The sequence below is a fragment of the Anser brachyrhynchus genome (assembly GCF_964034855.1).
Source record: "Anser brachyrhynchus genome assembly, chromosome: 5".
Taxonomy (NCBI): Eukaryota; Metazoa; Chordata; class Aves; order Anseriformes; family Anatidae; genus Anser; species Anser brachyrhynchus.
The window spans coordinates 53,783,159-53,808,278 of NC_137699.1; the positions used below are offsets into that span (position 1 = coordinate 53,783,159).

At 42.3% G+C, this 25,120-nt stretch overlaps 1 protein-coding gene across 1 annotated transcript; it reads left to right on the plus strand.

Annotated features, from left to right (window-relative positions):
* Positions 1 to 261: 261 nt before the first annotated feature.
* On the plus strand, positions 262 to 25,120 carry YY1 (YY1 transcription factor). Its single transcript, XM_080593904.1, has 5 exons — positions 262 to 1,280; positions 10,132 to 10,294; positions 19,281 to 19,341; positions 21,707 to 21,865; positions 22,952 to 25,120. The coding sequence occupies exons 1-5, from the start codon at positions 584 to 586 to the stop codon at positions 23,132 to 23,134; spliced, it is 1,263 nt and encodes a 420-aa protein (XP_080450030.1). The 5' UTR covers positions 262 to 583; the 3' UTR covers positions 23,135 to 25,120.

A 25,120-nucleotide genomic window follows, 5' to 3' on the forward strand; every position in this document is an offset into this window, starting at 1 on the left:
GCGGAGGAGTGGGGGCGGGGCGGGGCTTCGGCGCTGGGAGGGGCTTAAGCGGCCGGGCGGGGCCTGCGGGCGGAGGGGTGACGCCGCCCCGTGCCGATTGGCTGCTCAGAGCGGGGAGGCGCTCTCGGCCGCCGCAGCGCCCCCCGATAGGCCGGCGGCAGCGCACGGAGGCGGGCCTCCGCGGGACGGCGCGCTCCGATTGGCTCCCCGCCTTGCCCGGTTGAGGCGCGGGCGTGCCGGGCGGCGCGATTGGCCGCGGGGGGCGGTTCCCGGCGGCAGCAGCGGCCTCCCGGGGGCTGGGGTCCGTCTCGGCGGCAGCAGCGGAAGTCTCGCGAGGGAGCGTAGCCGGGATTTGGCGGCTGGCTGCCTCCCTCCCTCCTCCCTGCTCCCTCCCTCCTCTCGCTGGCTGCGAGGAGCTGGTGTTTGTGTGGAAGGGGGAGGAGGAGGAGAAGGAAGGCAGGCGGGAGGCGCCCGAGCCCCGCCGGCGGCTGAGGGCAGCGGAGCCGAGCCCCCCTCGGCGGCCGCCGAGCGAGCGCTGTTTCCCCCCCCCTCCCCCCCTTTCCCTTTGCCGTCCCCCCCCACCATGGCCTCGGGAGACACCCTGTACATCGCCACGGACGGCTCGGAGATGCCGGCCGAGATCGTGGAGCTGCACGAGATCGAGGTGGAGACCATCCCGGTGGAGACCATCGAGACCACCGTGGTGGGCGGCGAGGAGGACGAGGAGGAGGAGGAGGAGGACGAGTGCTGCGAGGACTGCGGCCCGCACCACCCGCCGCACCACTACCACCACCACCAGCCCATGATCGCCCTGCAGCCGCTCGTCTCCGACGGCGACCCGAGCGGGGCGGGCGGCGGCGCGGCGGGCGGCGGCGGGGGCCAGCTGCACCTCCACCACCACCACCAGGAGGTGATCCTGGTGCAGACCCGCGAGGAGGTGGTCGGCGGGGACGACTCGGACGGACTGCGCGCCGACGACGGCTTCGAGGACCAGATCCTCATCCCCGTGCCGGCCCCCGCCGGCGAGGACGAGTACATCGAGCAGACCCTGGTCACCGTGGCCGCCGCCGGCAGCAAGAGCGGCGGCGGCGGCTCCTCGTCGGCCGGCGGCGGGGGCCGCGTGAAGAAGGGCGGCAGCGGCAAGAAGAGCAGCAAGAAGAGTTACCTGAGCGGGGGAGGCGGCGGCGGGGCCGAGGGCGGCGGCGGCAGGAAATGGGAGCAGAAGCAGGTGCAGATCAAGACCCTGGAGGGGGAGTTCTCGGTCACCATGTGGGCCTCGGGTAAGTGCGCGCCGCCCGCCGCCCTCCCCGAGCCCCGAGGCCCGCCGGGGGCCGCCCGGCTCGCCGCGGCCGGTTTTGTTTTGAAGGGAGGCCATGTTTTGATGTGTGCGATGGGCGCCGCCATGTTCCTCGCCAGGGCAAGTATGGCGGCTCCCCCGAAAAGATGGCGGGGTCTGCGCTGCCGCTGCTCCTGCCCGGCTCCGCGGCGGGGGGAAGGAAAGATGGCGGCGGCCGCCAAGATGGCGGCGGCTGAGGGGGTGCGGGAGGGAGGGAGGGAGGAGGAGGGCGGGCGGCGGCAGCGCGCCGCTGGCTCCAGGACTAGGCCGCAATGGCGTAGTTTCTGCAGCAGGGGGAGGCGGGGTGTGCGGGCGGGCGCACGGTGCGGGGCGAGCCCAGCCGCGCCAAGCTTCAACCCCCCCCGTCCCCGCCCCGCCGCCGCTTCTCCCCCTTCCCTCCTCCTCCCCGCGGCTCCCGTTCCCGGCCGCCGCTCCTCTCGCTCCGCTCGGGTGCCGATCGTGACCGTTAGGCGAGGGACGGGCCCCCGCGGCCCTCCCCGGTGCCGGCTGAGGGGAGCTGGGCCGGCCGGGGCGGAGCGGGGTGGCGGCGGGGAAGCGCCCGTGCTCGGCGCCTTCCGAGGGGGGCAGCCGGGAGCCCCCCGGCACGGCTGGGGGAGGCGGGCAGCGGGGTGTGCACGGCGCTCGGGTTTCCCGTGGCTGGCGCCGAGGCTTTAAAACAGGCGCGGGGGGGGGGTCCTAGCGGGGTGAGACCGTGTGTTTTCGGGGTGAGAGTGCGTATTTTCGGGGAGAGAGCGTGCGTTTCCGAGTCGCTTTCTGTGGGAGTGTCTCCGCGAGGCAGGGAAGTCATGTGAAGATGCCCGGTATTATCTGCAGGGCTTGGAATAAACCTGGCACGCGCTTCCCATTTAAGCTGCCACGGTTTTCTGACCCTTCGCTTCAAAATATATAAAGGGAAGGAGGTTTTTTTTTTTTTGTCTTGTCAGTGGTACATTGTGGGTGTTTTTTTTTTTTTCCAAAAAAAATGTGTCACTGGAAGCTAAGGCTCTGTAGTCAAAGTTCTGTGCTAAAGTTACATAAGGGTGAAAAGCGGTCAAATAGTATCACTTCATGTACTACTTAAATTGGTATGAATAATAGGTTGGTACTCTGTTTCTGCACATTGTAATTTTTGTGCGCTTTACAATTTGTAGGGAGTCTAACAGAGTATCACATACTGGTTAAACTTATGATGTAGTTAAAAAATAAATGTTTGCACAATGTGATGCTTGTGAGTGACCAGTAGTTTTATTAGTAAAGGGAGTGCTGAAGGAAGAGTATATTGAACGACTGAATTCTTTTGTCTGAAAAGATGCAGAGAACAGCGATTCTGATTTTTATGTCTTTTAATATAGATGATTATTTAACAAGTTTGACAGAGTGTGTGACACCTCTGATATATACTTAGTTGGTTAGCTAATGAGCCTGATCAGAGTTCCCTGCTTTTGGGTGAACAGAGAACTCTCAGTTAAGAGTTTCATGAACTGCAATTCGGTAGAATCTGGTTCTATGTGCTTCTGTGTATCAATGTACGTGACCTGAATTAAATTCACATGCTGTGTTTTCTTAAAACTGACCATCCAAGAAAGACAAAAGAGAATAAAATATATAGTCTTCTGGTTTGTGGAAAGTACCTAAGGTAGCTGAAAGCAAGTGAATGTATGGCTCGTGAGCTGGCAGGATATAGGGCCTCACTTGTACTCGGATTCAGAGAGCCTGATAGGATGCTTCCGTAGAGCTGTGTGCTGATTATTGCTTGACTGAAACGAAGCCTGTGTATAATCAATGCGTTTGATTCTATTCCAGCTTACACAACTTTTACATCAGGATAGCCCTATTGATTTCCGTGGTTTTCTTCTTTGTGATCATGACCGTGCAAGCTCGGCCAGAACGATCTCCACTTGTAATGCACTGGAGATTGAATTGCATTGGTACATTCAGTTCAGTTATATCCGTGCTGCAGAAAGATGCAGAATACCTATGCTGACTTGAATTCAAGAGGCAAAAAAAAAAAACAAAAAAAAAAACACAAACTCCCCAAAAGCAAAATCACAAAATACTTATATAAAGAAAAAAAAATTCAAGTTTGACTTTCTTTACGTGCACGCATGTGCATCAGCCCCCCTCCCCCCATACTGTGCACCCTCCCACCCTGAGCTTGAAACAGCCTTTGGTTTAACCTCTTCAGTTAAGAGTGAAGTTTACTGAGCTTGTCGGGTAGGCTTTTATACCTCTTACAGAGCTTACTGAATGTTTTAAAAGTGGTCTGGAGTGGTTTGTGGTCACTTAACTTTTGGTTCTTCATTATGTGTTTTCTGAAACTTGGGGGGGAGGGGGGATGAATGCCAGAAAAAATCCAAAAGAAGCAGAAATAGAAGAAAAAGATCCCAGAATAAACTACCTGCTTGCAAAAGGATAGTTGTACTAAAGTTTCCCTGCAGAATCAGGCACACTTTATTTTGAACAAAGACAGTTGTTTTGCCTCAGTTTTTTGACTTAATTAAAGACTTGCTTGCACACTGATCTAATTGACTGTTTGAAATATTTAACAAAAAGTTTATCGAAAGATGACCAGTAAACAAGACCGTGCATCAAGATAAAACAATGAGCCCTATATTGCTGTTCTTGGGTATTTGAACTGGGAACAAGGGCGCTTTGCTCACTGCAGTGTGCAAAGACAATGTGGATTAATTACTCGTTACTGTTTTCTAGTGCTGCTACATTAGCTGTACCAAATGTAGCCAGTCATAAATCTTTGTCCGTAAGCATTAAACATACCTCGTAACACCTCTTGAAAGGTGCAGGAATAGCGTATGAAATATCTGCTGACGTGATTAGAGTGGACTGCTTGATCCTGGTCTTGTTAACGTGGTTACTTTGGAGTTGCTCTACTGTTGTTGGCAGCGGCTTGGACTTACCATAACTTCTCTTATCACCTGGGTATCTGTGGTGATACCAAACTTGTGACCGATGATTACTTTAATTAAAGTGGTTAGTTTGAGAAAGGCTTTGTTCTAGTTCATGTTAGTTTTCCAGATCTTCAGAATGGAATCATTTGTCTGTCTTCATGTGTGGAAAGTAGGCACCAAACAGAAGCATCGACTCCATGATAGTACCCAGTAACGGGGGGAGGAAAGGGTTGTTAGAAATTGCACAGATTGCATTTGGAAGGTGGTGCTGAAATACTGGCTCTGCCAAATGCTGGAATTTTAAACATCTTGGGGTTGATTTGGGGAGAAAAATGTACTAGTGAAACCACATCTGCTTCTAGATAATGTTGTCAAGCTTCTGAATCTGAAATAGGTTGTGCTAGATGGTCTGCAAGCTTTAGAGCTGAAGTAGCACAACCAACCTCAGCGTTGCCCGTAGATGTTTAAGCTGCTGAAGTATCCTGTTTCTAGATGGGAAAGACAAAGATGCATATGTGTATGGTTTGAAAATGGTTCATGATGATCCAGAAAGCCTGTGCAGTGGGCCCATATTTGGAAATGCAGGGATGTCATGTTGGGTTTCTAGAAGGTTCTTCAAAACTTCTTTGAGAGAGAAAAAGAAACCTTTAACTTCTTAAAGTAGAAGGGTTTTCATTTGACTTTATCAGATTACTGGGGTGAGAAAAAGAATCATCAGCTATCTGAGCAGTCATCTTTAGTAGTATAAAAGACAGAAGAGTCATTTAGTTCAGTCTTGGGCCTGTATCAAGGATAGCCAAAATTCTTTTCAATGATGAATAAGTAATGGGCTTCTTATATGAAAAAAATCATAATGGAGGCAGAAAGTGTTTGTCTGGCTCCTTTAAAATGTTAAGATAAAAATCCATTTCTGATTCTGACTGACAGCAGTATAGGCTGTTGGTATCCATAGGCGTTGAGTCTGCCCTAACAGTTGTGCCAGTGAACCTTAGAGGACAAATACATACCGTAGATATTTCCCTGCATCCGTTTTAAACATCTTTTCAGCTTTGAAAGTGAAATACGTGAATGTGATTCATCACTTAAACTGTATGGATGAAGCTGCCTCCTAGCCCGTTGTCAAATGAGGATCTTCTGGCTTACTGCTAGACCTTTCCCTGAGAGGTGCTGATGATTCAGGTCAGAGTGCTTCAGCGCAGTGTCTCACCAGCGTTACAGTCAGATGATGACTATTGATATATGCAGTGTTTTTGTCAGTTCATGTCTCCTTCAGCGGTGTGAAATATGAGATGGGTGACGTGGGGAAAGAAGAACCTGTTCTCCATCTGCGTGCAAGGCACTGCAGAGGGAAAGTAACTGAGTAGCCAGTTCGGTTAAGAAATGACATACTGTGCAAAATGGAATTTAACTTTCAGAAGCGTCTGCTAAATTACTGTATTATTTAATGAGCTAATTACGGTTCTTTGCTTCCAAACGTGACCAATGAAGTATTTTGCCTGAGGAGATTGTGATGTGGTAGCAATAACCAAGCTGTTACCACAGTGCCTTGGTGCTGCGCAGTCGCTGAATACATCCTTTATCGTGTAATTGCATTTCAGCCGTTCCTAAAACAAATGTGTTTAACTGTGTGATCATGAAAAGAAAATCTGAGCTTAAATGTTGTTCATCCTTTCAGTCAGTAAGTAGAGTGGCTGTTAACTTGGTACCTCGGGGAGAAAGCTCTAGGGTTAGGTCTCATCGCTTTACTAGCAACCGTACCTTCTGAATTCCCATTTGCACCCTGTATGTACCACAGGGGAAATGTGATTGAATAACAATGTGTTCTCCCTGCCATATAGTGAAGGAGGAGGATAGCTCAGAAAACTAGGGATCTCGAGATGAAGTTCCAAGGTTAAAACCAGAGTAACTGAGGCAAAAATACTGATAGGACTTCTTGGGTTGAAAGAGTTGGGGAGTTCGAGAGCTGTCATCTGGAGCTAGCTGCTATTCTGGAAATGCATGAAATAACGAGGTTCTGAGGTGGATGGATTTTCTGTGCAAGAGATGGAGAAAATTTGGTGGTAAGAGCAGAAGATAGTCAATGAAAGTGTTGGGATACAGATTCCACCATGCTTTGTCATTGATCTGTTGCACATAATCTACAGTTACTGGTTTTATCCTGGTAGACTGGCTTCCTTGAATTGGTATTTGAGCTTGGTAACCTTAAAACTTCTGGTCATTTCACCAATCCAAGTATGTTTTAAGTGATTGTCACAAGATCTGGCTGGCTAAAATGCTGGACTTCCACTGGTCTGTGTATAAAAAATATTCCTTTGATATACTTTGAATGCAAAAATGTCCAGTTCAAAATACGTGTTGCCTGTATATAGGGTGTGAGTGAAATGCAGGTGGAAGGACACGAACATGAAGATTTATTTGGGTATGTCCTAGACAGATACATAGAACAACCCAGTTCAGGGTGTCTTGTCTTCTGTAGCTGGGCATAGGAAGATGTTGGGTGTGGAGAATATCTGTTATATCTATAAGAAACCAATATTTTATAATCTTAAAAGATGTGTGAATGTTGGATGTAGCTATTAGAGTGACTGATATTGCACATTTTTACAGAAATCAAAGATCAAGTAGTTAACTAATTGACATACCTTCGGTTGTGCAGAGTATTTCAGAAGGTGGGACTGAAATGTTCCAAGTTCCTTACGGAAAGCTGCAACGGATCTATAGGAACAAGGCTAAATACGCTTAAGCAGAATGCTTAAAACCACTCTAAATTGGTTTTAAGGGGTGAAACAAAGCAGGTCAGATAGCATATAGTTAATTTTGGTTTTGCTGACTGGCTCAATGGCTCTGTCAGTATTTAGCTTGCCCTGTGCCGCCTTTGGACTGCACTTGTCCAGAGGTGTCACTAGGACTTGAGGGCTGTGTAGGTGCGTTTTGCTTTGCTTTGGATGCAGTATGTATGAATTTCTGATGCTTTTTGAGAGGAAAAGGGAGAAGTAATTTGGATGTAGCTTGCACCAGAACTTGCTTGAAGGCAGAAGGCATCAAGCAGACAACGTGACCTGTTTGCAATGAGAGTGATGGTTAATTTGTCGGCACGAGTGAAAGTTTGCTTGGACTTTAACCTCTAAACCTTGAGCTGCCTAGTCCGGGTTGGTAGGGCATCGCAGGTTTAAACCTGCGATAAGGTTCTGCCTAGAAGACGTTGGTAAAGATCTTCCAGCACGTGGGTTTGTTTGTTTATTCCAATGCGCTGATGGTATCGTAGGATGGCCTGTAACTAAGGTGTTGTGATGCTAAGGAGCTGCTCAAGTCTGCTGCTGCTTTCCATAACTGAGTTAGATCTGGTTCATACCCTAAGTTATCTTGAAGGCCCTTAGCCTGAGGTAAATGTTTTGTACGCTGTTGTTTTAGGCTGTTTTTTTTTAAAGTTTTTAAAACTGCAGGTACGTGCTGCTCTAGAGATGCATGTTAGGTGTTGTTTTTTGTATGGGAAGACTGGAGTGCTTTTTATTTTCACATAACTGTCAAGAATGTGTTAAGTGATACTCTTGCTAATTTTCTGCTTTATCGAGGTAATAAGATCTGATTTTTCATGTTTTACTCCAACAGCCTAGCTAAAACACTGCTGTGGAATTGATTTCTGTTGGTGGGCTTTTGGGAAGGAAGGGCACTGAAGGCTGGCTGACTTTCAGTCTGACTCTCAAAATATCAAGAAGGCATAGTTGAGTTGTGGGCCTTCACGCTAGGGAAGGACAGAAAATCTTAAGGAATGCATACAAAACTTCCCAGTTGACTCATGCATCCGAGCTGAGGCAGGAAATGAAAACTCATTTCTGTTATACATGTCATCAGACAGTCAAACTGGAAGCTCTGGGAACTTCTGGGGAGCTGCTGAAATGGCCAAATTGAAGGCAGCTGATCTCATTCTGGTCTGCAGCACGGAGGAGGCTTTGCGTTTAGCTTTCCGGTGTTCTGTTCTTCTGAGCTTCGTGGTGCCTTTTCTGCCTGTGTGGGCATTATGAAATACCTCTTCTCAACCTTCTGACAGTTTGGAAGAACAAAGTGTTGCTGAATTAGAGGTTTATTGAATTGACTTTGTAACTCCTGCAGGTGCAATAAAATGTACCCTGTAGTACTTGCTTAAGGTAAATTCAGTTGCTTTCTGTGAAGCATTGATAAAGACTGAAAAGTAATGCAATGAATGGAAAGCTAGATTAAAGTGAAGGAAAGTGTCCAAATCGTCCATGTTACAGTTTAATACTGCAGATATTATTATTAGCTTATTAACACTGCTGCCTTTGCAGTGTTGAAGTCTGTTTTCCTCTTTGGCCATGGAATGTATACACGAACTGCCATTTGATCTGGTAGATCAGATTAAACCCAAACTAGCAGTAACATTTCTAGAAATAGCTCAGTGGCAAAGAGTAAAAGCAGGCATTACAAATTGAATAGAAATTTGTCCTTAGTATATTTCTTTTATTTGCTTATGTCTTGTCTTCTCTTCCCTAACCTGAGCTACTGGATAACGAATATTGTTACCAGTTTTTGTGTTTAGGGGGGGGAAAAATGAAAAGAGATGTACTGCCTCATTTTTTTCTTTGCCCTGTTTTCCTATAGATATATATTTTCAAAATGGGGAAATACTGTTTTTGTCCTGTTTTGTCCTGTTATTTTATCAAAAAACTATTATTTTATCAAAAAAAGCTATTTTACAAATACTTGGACTTTGCAAGTCTTTTTGTATAGAGTGATTTGCAGGATCTTCCCATACACAAGGTAGGAGAAATAGCGCAGTGACAAGTTTATTAGCAGTTAAGAGTTAGAGCTGTATATACATCTGCTGTTCTAGGTGTATTTTGGGAAGATGGTTTATCAGGTGAGGGTGGAAAACAGGATTGGTGCTCTCTCTTTCCCTCAGCTGGTGTGAGTTGGGCAGTGAGGAACTAGGTGGTGGGTGTTGCCATTCTCTCCTCTCTGCATCTCTCTGGTTTCTGTTCTAAAATAGCAAAAGGAGAGAGAAAAAACATTGTGATGCGTTCTGTGCCGGAATGCGAGTTGACAGTAACAGCAGGTCTTCAACCTCATTTCCCGGCCGTCCTTAAGCAGAGATCCACAGGAGGAGCTGTAGAGCAGCTGAAGTAGCAGTCTCTAACCGGCTTGCAGATCAAAGGTCTGAGCGATCCCTATCTGCTGTTTACACAGTGGAGTGGGAAATCGCTTAGGCTGCCCGGTGCCACAGAAGAGGAAGCCCCCCTGGGGAGGGAGACACGCTGTTTAGCTTTTTGCTTTCTTTCAGATCTGTGGGCAAGTGTTGAAAAACTTCAATTTTATGGGCAGGTGCTGAAGCCCATTAGCAGTTATTTTTAAAGTTTCTTGTCCCTCTGTGACATTTCTGTTGAGGGTCAAGGGACTCTGAAGACTCCGAAGCTAAAGACCAGTAGTCATAATTTCTTAAGGTAAGTATCTGTCACTTCTCAGATAGGTTTATTTGGTTACTGACTGCCGTTGAGATCCAAAGTGGCTATAGTGGAGGTTAATGTTAAAGAGGTTAAAGCAATTAAATGTTTATGCATTGTTTCAGGAAAAGTGTGTTATCTTTAAAATGCAGCCGTCATTCTCGTAGGATGGTTCTACTTATTTCCTTACTTGTCTGTGTTTAAGTAGATATGCAACTTAGGCTTTTATTCCCACCTACTGTGTTCTTTCTGTGTTGTTCATGCTGTAACTGTACGGATGTCTTTTTGTTTTTAACAGTAAGTGTAGAAATCTGGGAATGCATTTTGTTTTTAAGTGTACAGCAGTAGTGAACTTACATTGAGATGAGCCTGATAATTTGCATTCTGTTTTGATCCTTAGTATATACTGAATTCGGTATTTTGTGTATTTCAGATGATAAGAAAGATATTGACCATGAAACGGTGGTGGAAGAGCAGATCATTGGAGAGAATTCTCCTCCAGATTACTCAGAGTACATGACAGGAAAGAAACTTCCTCCTGGTGGAATACCCGGCATTGACCTCTCAGACCCCAAACAGCTGGCTGAATTTGCTAGGTAAGTAGGAAGAAAGGCTCTTCAAACTAAAAAGGCTTTCTTTCCACTGGTTTAATTAAGAAACTGTTGGGCAAAATAAGTGGTAAATGTAATATGGCTTGTTGTTCCTTTTAATCATCTTCTAAAACAAGGAACGTAATTCTGAATGGAGTAGTGAATAATGTATTAAAATAATTGGGTCCTGTATTCAGCAGGTGACTTCTGATCTTCAGTTCTCATTAGGTAAGGTGGGGCCTAAAGACATTGATATTCTGCATCTTTGATGTGAGAGAGTGCATCTTTCAGTGTCTCTGGTAACAAAGGATCAAATAAATGAAGTCTTGCATTCAGATCGTTCAGTACAAGAAAGCTAGACTAATATAGTTGGTAAAGCCACTTCTGTTTTTCACTTGCTTCTCACTTCTTAAGCTCTCGGTCTTAAACACAAAAGCCCTGTTGAGCTGCTGGGTGTGGTACCGAGTGCTCGGGGCAGGCTGTGGCCACCAGAGGGCAACCTTGAGGTCACGAGAGAAAAGTCCAGTTTGGCACTTGACAGCTGTGACATTTGTGCAGTGCACTTGCAATTACAGAAGGCTTACTGCTTCACTCAGTGCATGGGCAACGGTAATGCTGGTGTCCCCAAAAATTTAAGCTCAATGGTTTGCTTTCTGAAGCTGCTGTAATCATTTTTTCCAGTGCTGAAAGCAAAGAGTATGTATGAAGCTATGCTTATTTTCATGTTGGTACCAGCTGGGTGTTCTGCAGAGTGCTAGTGCAAAATTTTGTCACTTAGAGCGGGTGGATGTTCAGATGTTGTTGCTCTTGCCTTCTGGGGCCGCTACAGCAGGGAGAAATATGGTGGAAATATCTTTTTTTTTTTTTTTTTTTCCCCAATTACTTGCTAGGTGGCAAGGACTATTGACCCAAGTTCTGATCTGGCTTCTTGGTTGGGTAGATCTTGGTGCCCAGTGAGCTGTGTCTGCACTTGTCTCACCTCTTTGATCTTGCTGCTTTTTAGAAGCTGCTTCTATTAGTCTTTGCTGTGATTCTACCAGAGGACTGCTGGTACAGGCTCTTCCCGCTGTTGTTTGCAGTAAAGCCATTAAGCTGAATATTGAAAGCTTCAAGAAAGAGGCAGGGAGCAAGCACTGTAAAACTATCTGATCTGGAAATGTATTTAAAAAAAAGTCATGAACAACTGAAAAAGGGATTTCCTGAAGTGGTGGGTGGTTTACCTATTGATACTGTTGTTTACTAGTAAAATGATCAAAATGAATGTGTTTTCCTCTGAGAATTGCTGAAAGGCTAATACACAATTTTCTGTGAAAGCAAATGTTTAAGTGATATTCCGAATGTACATAGTGTTCGAATTCTAAAATGTTACTTAAACGTTTCTGCTAATCATGTGCCTAGAATGGTTCTTTCAGTTATTTAAAATATTCTGAAACCTTTTGTTCTGGTAAGCACTGAGGTACTAAATACCTATCTTTTATCATCTTCTGTTATGAAGTTGAACTAGTTTCTTACAGGGTTTCCTTCATGCACATACTGAATGTTATTCTCCAGATCAGTTTGCGTACTTGAAAAGGTTGCCAGGATTTGGACTTCTTGAATTTACCAGGCTGCTTCTGTGAGATATTTCTGCATGCTTCTTAATATTGTAAAAAGTATTGCATCTTTAGGTTTTAGTTAGTTTTCTGTTGAGAGAATAGTAGCACCTGGCAGTAATGTAAAACTGCAACTTTCTTGTCCAGGGCGGAATGTTCTAGGAAGTTACAGAGGTAGAACTTGTAGTGGATGATGGAAAGATTGAGTTTTATGTGTATTGTCTCATTTTTCTGTTAATATATCTCTCTATAGCAGATAAAATTTGATCTGCTTTAGGCATAAGGTGAACAAACATTGATACTGGGCACGTGTCACCTTCAGCAATATACCCAGGTTGCCCGAAGCCTACAAAAATTGTTCTGATAGCTTAACCGCAGGTGTACGAAAACCTTAGGCATCTTCTGTTTTAGGAAAGCTTTTTTGATTTCTTGGTCAGAATCAATGATTGTCAAACCTTTACTCTTGCCTTAAGAAAGAACATTGAAAAAGAAAACAGCGTTAGTTGTATGTTAGATCTGAAATGATTGCGTATAGCTGAGACTGGTGCATGTGGGTGTATCAGAATACTGCTTGCTATGGTCTTTATCCTCTTGCAGAGAAAGAAACATGTTGAAGGGACTTCTTTTAGCTAATAAGGTGATTTCAGGCTCTGATATCCTCAGATCTCTTCTTGTATTGCTCAGTTGTCTTGTTGATCTACATATTGTATATCACTGGAAGCATTCTTGCATGGCAAGCTGAAAGAAAAAAATTGGTTTACTTGCACGAGAATTGGGTTTGGAGGTATAGGGTTTAGGAATAGGGTTGTATTTGTATTTCTAAAATGATATGTTATTTAGTGTTAAGTTCCCTGAAAGTTCCAAGCGTTGCTTGAAGGATTACAAGATTCAGACTTCTGAAATTCTCAGCTGTATTCTGAAAGCTTTGACCAGCATGTTAAGTTTTAAGAGTTACTGAGTTTCAAATTCCAAAGTTTCATGTGCTCTCAGTAGTATTGCCTTTTATTTTGTTTATGGGGAAAAAGTCTGTGCATAGTCCACATATAAGGAAGCATAAACAGGCTAGGAAAATTTAATACTAAGTTAATTTTGTGCAGTTGAAAACAAGCTATTTTGGGATGCTTTCCCATTTTCATTAAATTAGTTGGAAGAAACGTGCTATACATTTGTAAATCAGCTACTCAAAACCAGGCTAGATTCACTCTTCATACCCATGCAGCTTATATTGATTGAGGGTAAATTTACTGAGACAGTTGCATTAATTTATGGGAACAGAGTTCTGAGGTTAACTTTAAATGGGCAAAGCTTGGGTAATTTAACTTGGGTAACATAAGAGCTTTGTGGCCTCCTAATTAAAATGCACGTTTATGTTGGAATTTAATTTTAGTAGTAACCGATTTCAGGCAGGGGTCTGGAGTGCTGAGTCTGTTCATTGAGGGGTAAAGTGGGGTGGTCTCGATGATGCTTGAAGTCTTCTGTAGTGTTGCAGCCTTACAAAAAGCATTTTAGAAGCTGCAGAAACTCAGCACATGAAATGGGCACCACTGCTGCTCAGCAGCTAGGTGGCACCAGTGGAACGAGTGCTTATGTCATCGGAATACCGTTGGATTTTGCTGCCTTTTTGGTGCATTTGTCATTGAGTCACGTAGCAGGAATCTGGGCCCTTTAACTGGAACCTCTGTAGTGATTCCTGGAAAGGTTTGTCTACATTCTGAAACTATTGAAAACGTTGCAAATAAACAAGCTGCGTCAGAACATTAAGATCTGTTTAGTAATTCACAGATGAATGATTATAAATTAATAGCTGTTGGGCAACTTCCTTTTACAAGTTATTGCATTCTATTGTAAGACTCATGCATTTTCTCTAGTACACTTTCAAATGCAATAAAAAAGTAAAAAATGGATTTGTGTATTTCTCTAAGGCAGTCAGATCAGAATGTAAAACATTAGTTGTCAATGATCTGCAAAGAAAGAAGTAAAACCTCAAAAATTACCTCATTATTCTTTCTGTGTCCCAGTCAAAAGGTATTGGAAGTCCATTAAGGTGAAATAAAATGTTTCATCCAAGTCTAAACTGATTACAGGTTACTCTGTAGTTAGATGTGAAGCAGTCATGACTGCTTGGTACTAAAAGCTTGGAGAAGTAGCAGATGTGTTTCCAGTTGGTGCATATGGTAAACGTCTTTAAAATTCCCCCAAACAAATCCCCCTGAAAACTCCTGTCTACTCTCTTGATATATGACTGAACTGGCTAGAGACAGCAGGGTACAAATATGAGTAGACTACAAAGAAATAAAAGGGGAAGCTGGGAGATTGGCACAGTAATGGGTCCTAGAGGTAAAAACTATCCTCTCTGTGGCTTTATCTTCTGCTCCTCTTGGTACCTTTCCTGGAAGAGAGCCATTGGAAGAAGTGCCCCTCCTGTTAAGACCGCTTTCCAAAATGGATAGAAAGCAAAGAAGAGGAAGCTGCATTAGAGTTTGAAACCGGACACCCTTCTTAAACATGACAAAGCATGCTGGTCACCTAGCTTTATGGTTTAGGCCTCTTTATAAGGTATATGCTTTTGTACTGCTCTTGTTCTTGTTCCAGAGAAACTTAAAGGGCAGTAAACTGATAATTGCTTTACCCCAGGTGTCACTCTGGGGGAAGGGAAATCTCTTTCTCTGTCACACACTGCTAAGGTCACTCTCTGTGTTTACATACATGATGTTCTGCAAACTAGAACAAAACCAGTAACTATTTTTGCTGGAACCTTGGAATGAAAGGGAACGGTTTAATTTTACAACAGTTCTGGGCCTAGCTGTGTCTGAAACTTACTTGGAGGCTAACTGTGGGCTCTTTGGTTGTAGGTAGATTCCTAGGACACCTTGTGGCACTCCCTTTGTGTCTATTTATCCAAAAGCCAGTCTAGCCAGTTTCAGAAGCTCTTTAGCACAAACGGACCACTTGTGTTACTTCTGCCTCAGTAGGGCAGTACAGGGGTGTGACGGAGTGAGGGAACAGACCAGAAGTGGTACTGACACCACTCGTAGAGAATAACTTCCTCCTTTTCTAACCATTCGTAGGGATGCGGTCATCTGTAGAGGTGAATTATCACTGCTGATCATCAGAGACCTCCAGGAAGTGCAAAAGAAGTTGCCTGAGAGAGAATAATACTGTTTAGGCTTTATAGAGAGTGAGAAGAAATGATGTGACAACACAGGTTTAACAGAGAAAAAAAGGAGATACTGGAACAGGGGGCAGAAATCTACTGTTAGTTGTTTTTGACTTATGCTTTAGTACTGCTTCTGTGGCTAACTTGTTAAAAACTGGATCCATCTCCAACACAATTGTTTGTGGAGATTGACAGAGCTTTGGTGTGGGGGCTCAAATCTGTGAAGGCACAGCTCCTGCAGGTCAGCAGGGCAGGTGAAAGGAGAGAAGTATCTGTAACTGTCACTGCAATATTAGAAAGTAACTTTGTTTTGAGGAATGGTTAATACCTGTGATTTCAGTCCAGCAATGTGGTGCTTTAAATACAAGTTAACAGGCTTAGCCTTTAACTGCACTGTCCTGGGTCCAAAAGGTTACACTTCAGTTTTTCTCACTGGCCTGCAGTTACTGCTAGAGGTGGCCCAGAGAAGCTTGCTAGAGGTGGCCCAGAGAAGCTTGCTGCAGAAATGGCAATTCTGGAATTGCCCATGGAAATGGGCTTTCTGCAAAGGCAGCTGTTTTGGAATTTCCACCCAGATATTACTGTGTGCGTACATAGTCACTTTAAATGGTTGTATCTGCTAGAGTTCTGGTTTTGGTCAGTGTTTCAGGCTAAGAAAACTTGGACTGAGCTGGTAGGGGTGTTCTGCTGGGTGGGAGCCAAATGTCTAACCCACCAGCAAGTGCTATCTGCAACAGCGTAATTAAGATCAGCAGCCCAGGTTCTAGTCTGGTCTCCTTTTGCAGAAAGCTAATTTTAAAGTAAAACCAAAATCTTTCTTTAATACATTTGAACTTTTAAGTCTTTACATTCTTCTTTGAGTGATTGTCCACGTGGATGCCACTGCTTTGTGAGCAGTATGACACCTTGGACAGAAAATGACCTGCTGTAGCTGTGCTTGTGGTGTACATGCGCTCGTGCCTTTGATTCAGGTGTACAAAGGGCCCAGCAGCTTCTTGTTGCCTGTGCACTGAGATGCAGCCTGGGCAGTGTTTGCCTCTTACTCTTGATATGTGTGCTGCTGATTTTTGAATAGCTTGGCTGCCCGTGCAACTCTGTGATATACACAATATTGTTCCCAGTTTTAGGCTTAAGTTGCCCACTTCCCATGTTTCCAGGAGAAAAATGGTTTAAATTGTATCCCTTTATTGGCAGAATTTTGGTGTCATTTTGTAGTCAATAGGGACTAAATGTTTATGTAGTCGAGTGTGCTACTAGGCTGACTCTCCTTACTTCAGAAAAGAAACAGAACTTGACAATTAGAAAGTCAGCTTGTTCCAGAATGGATGCTTACAATGTTAAGTGCCTGTTCAGACAGTAAGCTGAAAAATGTAAGGTGTATGGTGAAGCCAGTCTGACCATCCAGTTCAACTGACATTTGTTCCTCAGGCTTCTTGACTATACCAGTCTAGAAGCTTCCTGACCACACAGGCTAGGGTATTTTCCCTCTCATTATACTTCAACAGTCTGCTGTGTATGACGCTGTTGTAGCATTTCTTGCTCGAAGTTGGATTCAATACCAGAGGCAAGATATAAGAATTAGGAATAGGATTTAACTCGGTGATCAGTGCTATCTTGTGCCAAACCCTGCCTACTAAAGCTGTTAGCATCTCTTATTACTGATTCCATTTTTATCTAGTCTCTACTTCTACAAATGGTCAGTTATGACCTCAGAACAGTGGTGTTTTTACTGATTCTGATGATATCGTGGACGTTGATTTTGGGCTTAGGGGCATTTTGTTTTAGGGTCAGGGAAATGAGTCAGCGTTTACCAAGTTGATAGCATTAGAAGCGAGGCAGGGATTCATGGAACCGGATTTGTCTGCTAAGGGTGTCTCTAATGGCATTAAAACACGGCACTGTGTTCTCTCATGTCATGTATTATCAAAGCACTGTTCTTTTGTCCACGTTGGCATTACAGACACACATTTCTATGCTTTCTCTTTCTGTAAAAAATATGGAGATGCAATAAGGAGAATCCTATGCAAAGGGTAGTTGTGTTCTGTGGAGCTACTGTAAAAAAAAAAAAAAGCCTGTGTTTTGCCCTATAGTCTCAGAATCAGGAAAGTTAAGGTAATAAAAGTGGACTGCACAAACAAAAATAGTTTGTGTCCAAGATTGAGATTCTTAGGCGTGCTGTTGGTGATGGTGTGAGAGGAGCTTTGTCAACAGAAATACCACACGCCTGTTTTTAAGGGGTTGTTAGATATGATACTCTCCAGTTCCCATATTTTTGTCATGTATATATTAATAACCCTTGCAGGAGGCTGCAGTGTTCTTCAGTAAGCACTGTACATATTCAGTGTAGCCTGGAGATGCTAGGCAAGCAGGAGATTGTTGAAAGTCCACTCAGAGAAAGGAATAAATGCAGCCACTCAATCCCTAGTTTTTACGTTGTCTCCGTGAAGTGGCTAACTGTCGAGTTCTTTAGCCCATACATGATCACTTGAACTGTGCTATGTCTGCAACACGGAGAGGAGTTGGATTGTTTCTGAAGGATAAGTGATAGCCCACAGAGCCATAGGAGGCTTCTCCATCATGTACTTATGTCTCTGTTGGCGATTCTAAGGAGATTTTCCTGGATCCAGTCTTCAGGAATTCTCAAGGAGGTTTTTCACTGCTCTGGCCTTAATTCAGCCTCAGAAGGCCTTCCTTTCCTGTCCCCTCTCATCTGTCCACATGAATGAGGCAAGTGAATCTGCAGATTCCAGTCCTACTTACAGGAATATGACAGCATCAAAGAATCCTGGAGCCTACCTGCAAAGAAACAAATGGTCAAAATGGAGAATTTCTAGCTTATTTTCCCTACAGCTCTTAGGGATTGTTTTGAACGTTTAGAAGTTGCATTTTAGCCAGATCAAGTGTTAAAAATGCATGTAAAAAATACATGTACTTGCTACTTGGAAACCCTAAACCCCATTCTTCCCTGTCTGTTTTCAGGGACTGTCCTAATGGGGATTAAAACACTCTGGGATAGCAACAGATTCCTCTGCTGCTTAATGTTCAGAGTAGCAATTCTGCTCATTGCGATTCTTTTGTTAAACAGAGATGAGTGCCTTGAATTTAACTAACAAAAACACCAGAAAACCTTCTGTATAACTTGAGGTAGCTACATGCCATATCTGTTGTACAGAGCTATCTTGTACTGTGTTACCAGGACAAGGAGTTGAGGAACTTGACTAAATGGTGTAGCTCCCCTTCTATGGCAGGGTTTTGGAATGGGTTAAAATCTCATACCTTATCTAAGTGAATCTCCAGCTGTGTGAGGTGCATTTATGACTTATTTACACTTACCTGCTTATATTGGAATCTGCTACGCTAGTCATGCCATTTCTTTTCAATTTTTTGAGGACCTTGCACTACAGGTTTGGGATACAAAGACAGGTAAAGGGGCAGTGTACAATTTCCCAGGTTACTGCCTACACATTTATCTCTTTTTGGACATTCAGACAGATTGCTGTTAGAGCAAGACTGTTGTAATGTTGTTGTCCACAGGGAGTCTTATGACTACTTGAAACACCTAATTTCTATGCAAGCATTAACTTGCTAGGCTCTATCAGTGGAGGTTAATGGCACAGATAGGTTAGTGGATATCTCTGTTAGTGGCTAAAATTAAGTAGATGATTGCTTGTCAGTTGCCAAGAGTGGAATCCATGTGTACAATAGCTTGAAGTAAGAGTAATTACAATTTCTGTGATTATAACAGATGTCTGCGTTGTCAGTGTAGATTCTACAACTTGCCTGCCTTCTCTGCTTCTGTAGAGTTTTGTTCTGAAGTTTTGTGTGTTGAAACTACTAAAGAATGATTGATGCTCCTCTGTCCTTCATGTCTGGGTTCAAGAACAGAGAAGTGTAGAAAAATAGGCCACTTGGCTACAGGCACAAAAAAAAAACATTATTTTCAAACAAATCCTAATTATGCTTAGTGTAAGTCAGGAAAAAACTTATTTCCAAATACTCAGAGAACTAGGAATGTAGCATTAAACGTCTTATTCAGTGTTTTTGAGGTCCTTCTAGAAAAGTTGGACTTTCCAAATACCAAAAAATGCTGTTACTATTATTTCAAGAGTTCTAAAAGTATTAAAAAGAATATTACTGATGCACATAATACTATTGAATAAATATGTGTATTACGTAGGCAGTTGAGGGAGAAGAGCTGTCTACCCATGTTTTTCTACTAATGTTTTTCTTTCTTCTTTTTAAGAATGAAACCAAGAAAAATTAAAGAAGATGATGCTCCACGAACGATAGCTTGTCCTCACAAAGTAAGTGAAGTGCTCAGCTTCTGACGTGATAGCGATTTGTAGGTCAGAATTCTGTACTGATGTTCTCTTGAGAATAAGCAAAATGTCTTGCTGTAAATAGATTATGCTTGATTAACTGTATTTAAGTTATCGCTCTTTAGAGGCTTCCATGAAAACCTTTCACTGAATATTATTCCCATTCCTTGTCTTAAGGTTAGTGCATCCCTAATCTTCTGGTAACCATGATGCACAGTCCCTAACATGCTGGTTTTACTGTTGTGATTTCCTGCCACCCAAGAATACATACTTGAAAGAATGTTCTGAAAGCTGTTCAAAGTACGTTCCTAAGATCTATATATTGTCTTCTTGGAAGCTATGACAGATTTGGGAGTCTAGATCAGGAATCAGCAATCTATGGAGCAGATGCCAAACTTAGCATTATTGGAAGACTTCGAATTGCATTCCACAGAGCTGGCGGGTGCATCATTTTGAAAGAGAGAGGGACATCTTGGAGATATGATTCTCATCTACTGGTAGTGGGGAAGCCACTGTCTTGAATAAATGTTGCCAGTCACTTAAATTGGTAGCATCTAGCTTTAATGCATTACCCAGCTTCTGTAGATCTTCTGTTAGCCAACTTAATTTGTAATGAAAAAAGACAAATACTACCTTGCTGACTTCTGGTCTAGATGGTGTGAGCATAAGCAAGTAGTGAGGGCAGATAGCTAATAGTGCCTATTGGAGAGCATGGATAAAAGGCTTCTTTCTGAAAGCGGTAGCATAAGATATTCTCACTTAATGGATTCCTCTTCGTGCTTATATTGATTTCCAATTCACATTCTACATAATCATGTTTTTACTGTAGTATAGTGTGTGGTGATACAAGAACACTTATTCTTTACAGTGCTGAAGAGTGCTGCCTTTGTTTTTGATGTATTTTTTCATAGCCTCAACTTCATTTAAACAGGAAAAAAAAAACCCACAATTCTTCCATCTTCTGTCCTTTCTAATGTTTCTGGGCTACGTGTATTTATGACTTCAGTTTAAGAAAGGAAAATATTGCAGAAGATATAACTGTTCCTCTCAGAGGCAAGCAGGGACTTGGAAATAAATGCACACAAGTCCATGGTGTGTTTATTTTGGTGCAGCATTTCTTAAATTAGTCAAAGAAATTCTAGTACCTGAAGAGAGAACTCCTTGGAAGTGTTAGTTTTCCCTTTTAAGAAATAAGGCATGTTGAAATGTGAATATTAGTTTTGAAGAAATAACTTCCAAAAAGGAAGCCTGTAGAATTGAATATTAGCAGTTGTTTGTTCTTTAGGTTCTGTTATTGAACTTCATGCCTCCTAACCCTGAAATGTTGTTAGACTAAGTTTTAGGTAAGCTTAAACAGCATCACTTGGAGTACAAATAGAATTTACAAATGTTAATAGGATTTCATGAGGAATTGTGTGCTGTGAGAAGTACATTTTTAAAACCTAAGATAGATGTCTATTGGTCACTGCTAAGAGGTGAAGAAAGGCATAGAAATATTGAATGAAGAGAGCCACAAGTTGCTGCTGACTTAAATTTACCCTGGAATCAAAAGTAGTCCTGTGTCGATGCAGTGCATACCACAGATTAAGACCTCTGACACTGTACCTGAGTTCAAGTGAGTATGACTAGGTTGAGCTGGCAGTAACTCAGAGATCCATCTGCCTTATTCAGTTGCCCAGCATCACTTTGTGGGTTTAAACTAGAATTGGTGGTTGTCTCTTTCTGTGCCAAGGTGGGTAGTGATCAGTCTGCTGCTGCAAGTGTGGGCTGGGTAGTTCCTGTAAGCGATAATGTTCTGGAAGCCCTCGTACTCCATTTCCTCTCGGGAATGAGAAGGACAGAGAAGGAAAAGGATGGAATGTTGGAAGATAGAGCAGGGCAGATACAAATTGGTGCTAGAGGATGCTCTAATGTACCACAGCGTATAATCTATCAGATTGGAGTACTGTAGTACTCAGAGTGTAGCCTATTGAAGATTATACCATAAGCAGCTATGAACTATCATTCAGTCGTTTTCTTTCTGAAAGTGCTTTTGTTGGCGAATTCACTTGCTTCTAGCAGAGCTGCATCTTCTCCATGAGACTGTCCTATTATTCATTTGACTGCACGTGGTTTGTAATACTAAGAGAAAAGAGGGGTTTTATTTTGTTTTACTCAGCTTTTCACACTGTTAGTTTTCATGGTATTACTTTTATTCGTTTATTTTGAAATAAATGTAAGGGGTCTGCTTTTCAGGGCCAACTTTTCAGAAAGTATTCAGGATATGAAAGCATTTTAAACGCTTGTACTGTAGCAGATAAAACTTAACAGAACTAGCTTATCTACTAATTGAGTTTCATTGTTCTTTAAGGGCTGCACAAAGATGTTCAGGGACAACTCTGCCATGAGGAAGCATCTGCACACTCATGGCCCTCGAGTACACGTATGTGCAGAATGCGGCAAGGCCTTTGTGGAGAGCTCGAAACTAAAGCGACATCAACTAGTTCATACTGGAGAGAAACCCTTTCAGGTATTGTTAACTTGCAAACCACAATTTATTTGTTAGAATTTGTGTAGGCTATATAACCTCGCTTCTGCATCTCTTCGGGGATATTCTTTTTATTTTTTAAAATCAGATGAAGCACTGAATGATCATCTTTAAAGCTGGAAGTCACCTTAAGTTAATTAGGCTGTCATTTACCTAATTCTGTGGGCTTTGAATAGAAATAAGCAAATTGTATGTGAGAGATACCTTCTAAAACATAAAGTTACTCACTTGAAAAATGAAGCTTGAAGTTACTCCTGAAAGAAGAAAAAGTCTTTCTTCTCCTTACCACATTCAGACAACTGACCCTCAGGGCTGTTTGCGCGTTTGACCCATGATACTAATTTTCAGTAGTGGGTATTAATCAGTTTTGAGGAAAATGATGGTAGTTACTGAATCTCTTTCCATTCATATCAAGTCACATGAGCTTCTGCCACCAGAGGTCTCCAGCCTACTTCATGTGATATTTCTTGTTCACATAAATATTCTTCACATGTATTCATAGCTTTGAGCATACTGTGTTCATCGATACTCACGTACTTTCTTGCAGATTTTTTTTGAAAACCAAATTATTTCAGAAATTGCAGTTCTTAGGCATTCAGTTAGCTGCGTATGCTTGAGCTGCTTTGTGTTTCCTGATTAGTATTTGCTGACGTGCTGCTCTTTGTATTCTGAGCCCATCTTGGAAGTAAAGCTAGTAAAATGAGCAAATCTTTACAAATTATTACTGAAAGGGAGAAATCTGATGTGGGACAGTTTCTGTTTACTAGTACAGCATAGCAAAGTACTGTTTCAGGTGCAGGGAGCGGTGGTTTTTGTTATTTTGTTTTTGTGAAAGCAGTTGCTTGCAAGCTAGAATTTATTTTCCTCTTTTAAATCTGCTATACTACTGTGGTAAAACAACCTGAAGTATTGTTTAAATGCAATTTAAAAGTAATGCCCACAGCTGTACTTCTAATAATCTTCAGCACCTGGCTTCGTGCTTCTGCAGTGTAGAATATTGTTCAAATCTGCAATTGAAATGGGTGGTACTTTTATTAGCTAATAGAATGTGTCTTTTCCTTTCAACAGTGTACGTTTGAAGGATGTGGAAAGCGTTTTTCACTGGACTTCAATTTACGCACACATGTGCGAATTCATACTGGCGACAGGCCCTATGTTTGCCCATTCGATGGCTGCAATAAGAAGTTTGCGCAATCAACTAACCTGAAATCTCACATCTTAACACATGCTAAGGCCAAAAACAACCAGTGAAAGTTGGAGGAAAAGTTGTTGAACTCAAGCATCTTACAGGAAATATGAATTGGAAATAAATACGCCTCCCCTTTGTATATTGTTTCTAGGAAAGAATTTTAAAAAAAGAACCCTACAAACCTAAAGGACATGTTTTGATAAGTAGTAAATAAAAAGCAAAAAACAAACAGAAAAACTTTAAGGTGACATTGCTAAGATGCTCTACCTTGCTCTGTAATGCCGTTTCAAGAACACGGTGTTTTGTAAAGTGACCCTGACCGGAGGGGTCAGTTCACGAACTTGCGTCAAAAGAGACAATTCTTTATACAACAGTGCTAAAATTGGACTTCTTTTCACATTCTTATAAATATGAAGCTCACCTGTTGCTTACAATTTTTTTAATTTTGTATTTTCCAAGTGTGCATATTGTACACTTTTTGGGGATATGCGTAGTAATGCTATGTGTGATTTTCCTGGAGGTTGATAACTTGCTTGCGGTAGATTTTCTTTAAAAGAATGGGCAGTTACATGCATACTTCAAAAGTATTTTCCTGTAAAGAAAAAAGTTATATAGGTTTTGTTTGCTATCTTAATTTTGGTTGTATTCTTTGATGTTAACACATTTTGTATAATTGTATCGTATAGCTGTAATGAAATCATGTAGTATCAAATATTAGATGTGATTTAATAGTGTTAATCAATTTAAACCCATTTTAGTCACTTTTTTTGGAGAAATACTGCCAGATGCTGATGTTCAGTGTAATTTCTTTGCCTGTTCAGTTACGGAAAGTGGTGCTCAGTTGTAGAATGTATTGTACAGGCACTGACCTTTTATTAACACCTGATAATATGTACATCCCATGTAATAGAAAGGGCAACAATAAAACAGTGGTCCTAAAGAAAGAATATGGCAGAAAATGATCTGTAAGCACAGTCTATTTTCTTTTGTTGTCCAGAGCAATCCTAGTTCCTCTTGACCTCCCAGAAACTGGAAGCTAAATAAACTCAAGTTTCCTTTACTTTGCATTTAATTATAGTGATTTGTGATGAAATCACATAATACCACATCAGGTGGTATGCCTAAACAGAGCTGATGAATATAATGCTGTTTTCAAGTGACATAGACTTCCATTAACTGGAACAATGGATTTGGAGACTTGGCAGTGAAGTGAGGAGATTTCAGTTTGCCTGGACAGTAAGCAGGTGAAACAATACAGTGAATAGCTAGATGGGCACCTTTGCTTAGTAAAGGTAAGGAATCCTGGAGGTTTAAATGCAACAGCAATAGGAAGTAGGGGAACCAGTAGGGTTTGGTCATACCAGAAAAAAGAAAATTGTCTTTTTTTTTTTTTGGCTAACTGAATATAATAATGAAAGTTCTTGGAACATCCTTGGACACCTTTTATTTCAAAACAGGAACTCATAGTTCTCAAAGAACTTGATGGATTTTTGGATGGTCTAACTAAAAGTGGGTACTACTCGTTTGTTAAGTGTTCAAATAAGAAATTTGCAGATGCTACAGTAAAATGTGACAGACTAATAAACATAAGAATATGCACAAAAATGCATAAGTTATTTTTTAGAGGGAAGTGGTGAATATTTTACAGTAAAAACTGTTGTTAATCTTTTTCTGAATTCTGTTCTTAAGAGGTTCTTCAAACTTTCCTTGGCCAATACAGTGAAATGTACTTTTGAGTCCTGGTTTGGTGGTAGTGGGGGGGGTGGAAAATGTGGATAATATAAAACTACATGGAAAAGCAAGAGAATTGACAGCTGTGTCTAAGTTAATTTGAACATTGCAGCTCCAATCTAAGGTTATTAGGAGTAGAAAGAAAGATGGGTTATTTAATTTTAAGGTATGCCCTAGAAATTTGGCAGTGTTATTTATAAGCAGTTATTGAACAGAACAATATACTGAAATTTGTATAGTTACAGTTAAGTTAAATTCTGTATTCAGTTAAATTAGTGTCTATCCTCTTTGGAAGGAAATAAAATCAGTTCAGTCTA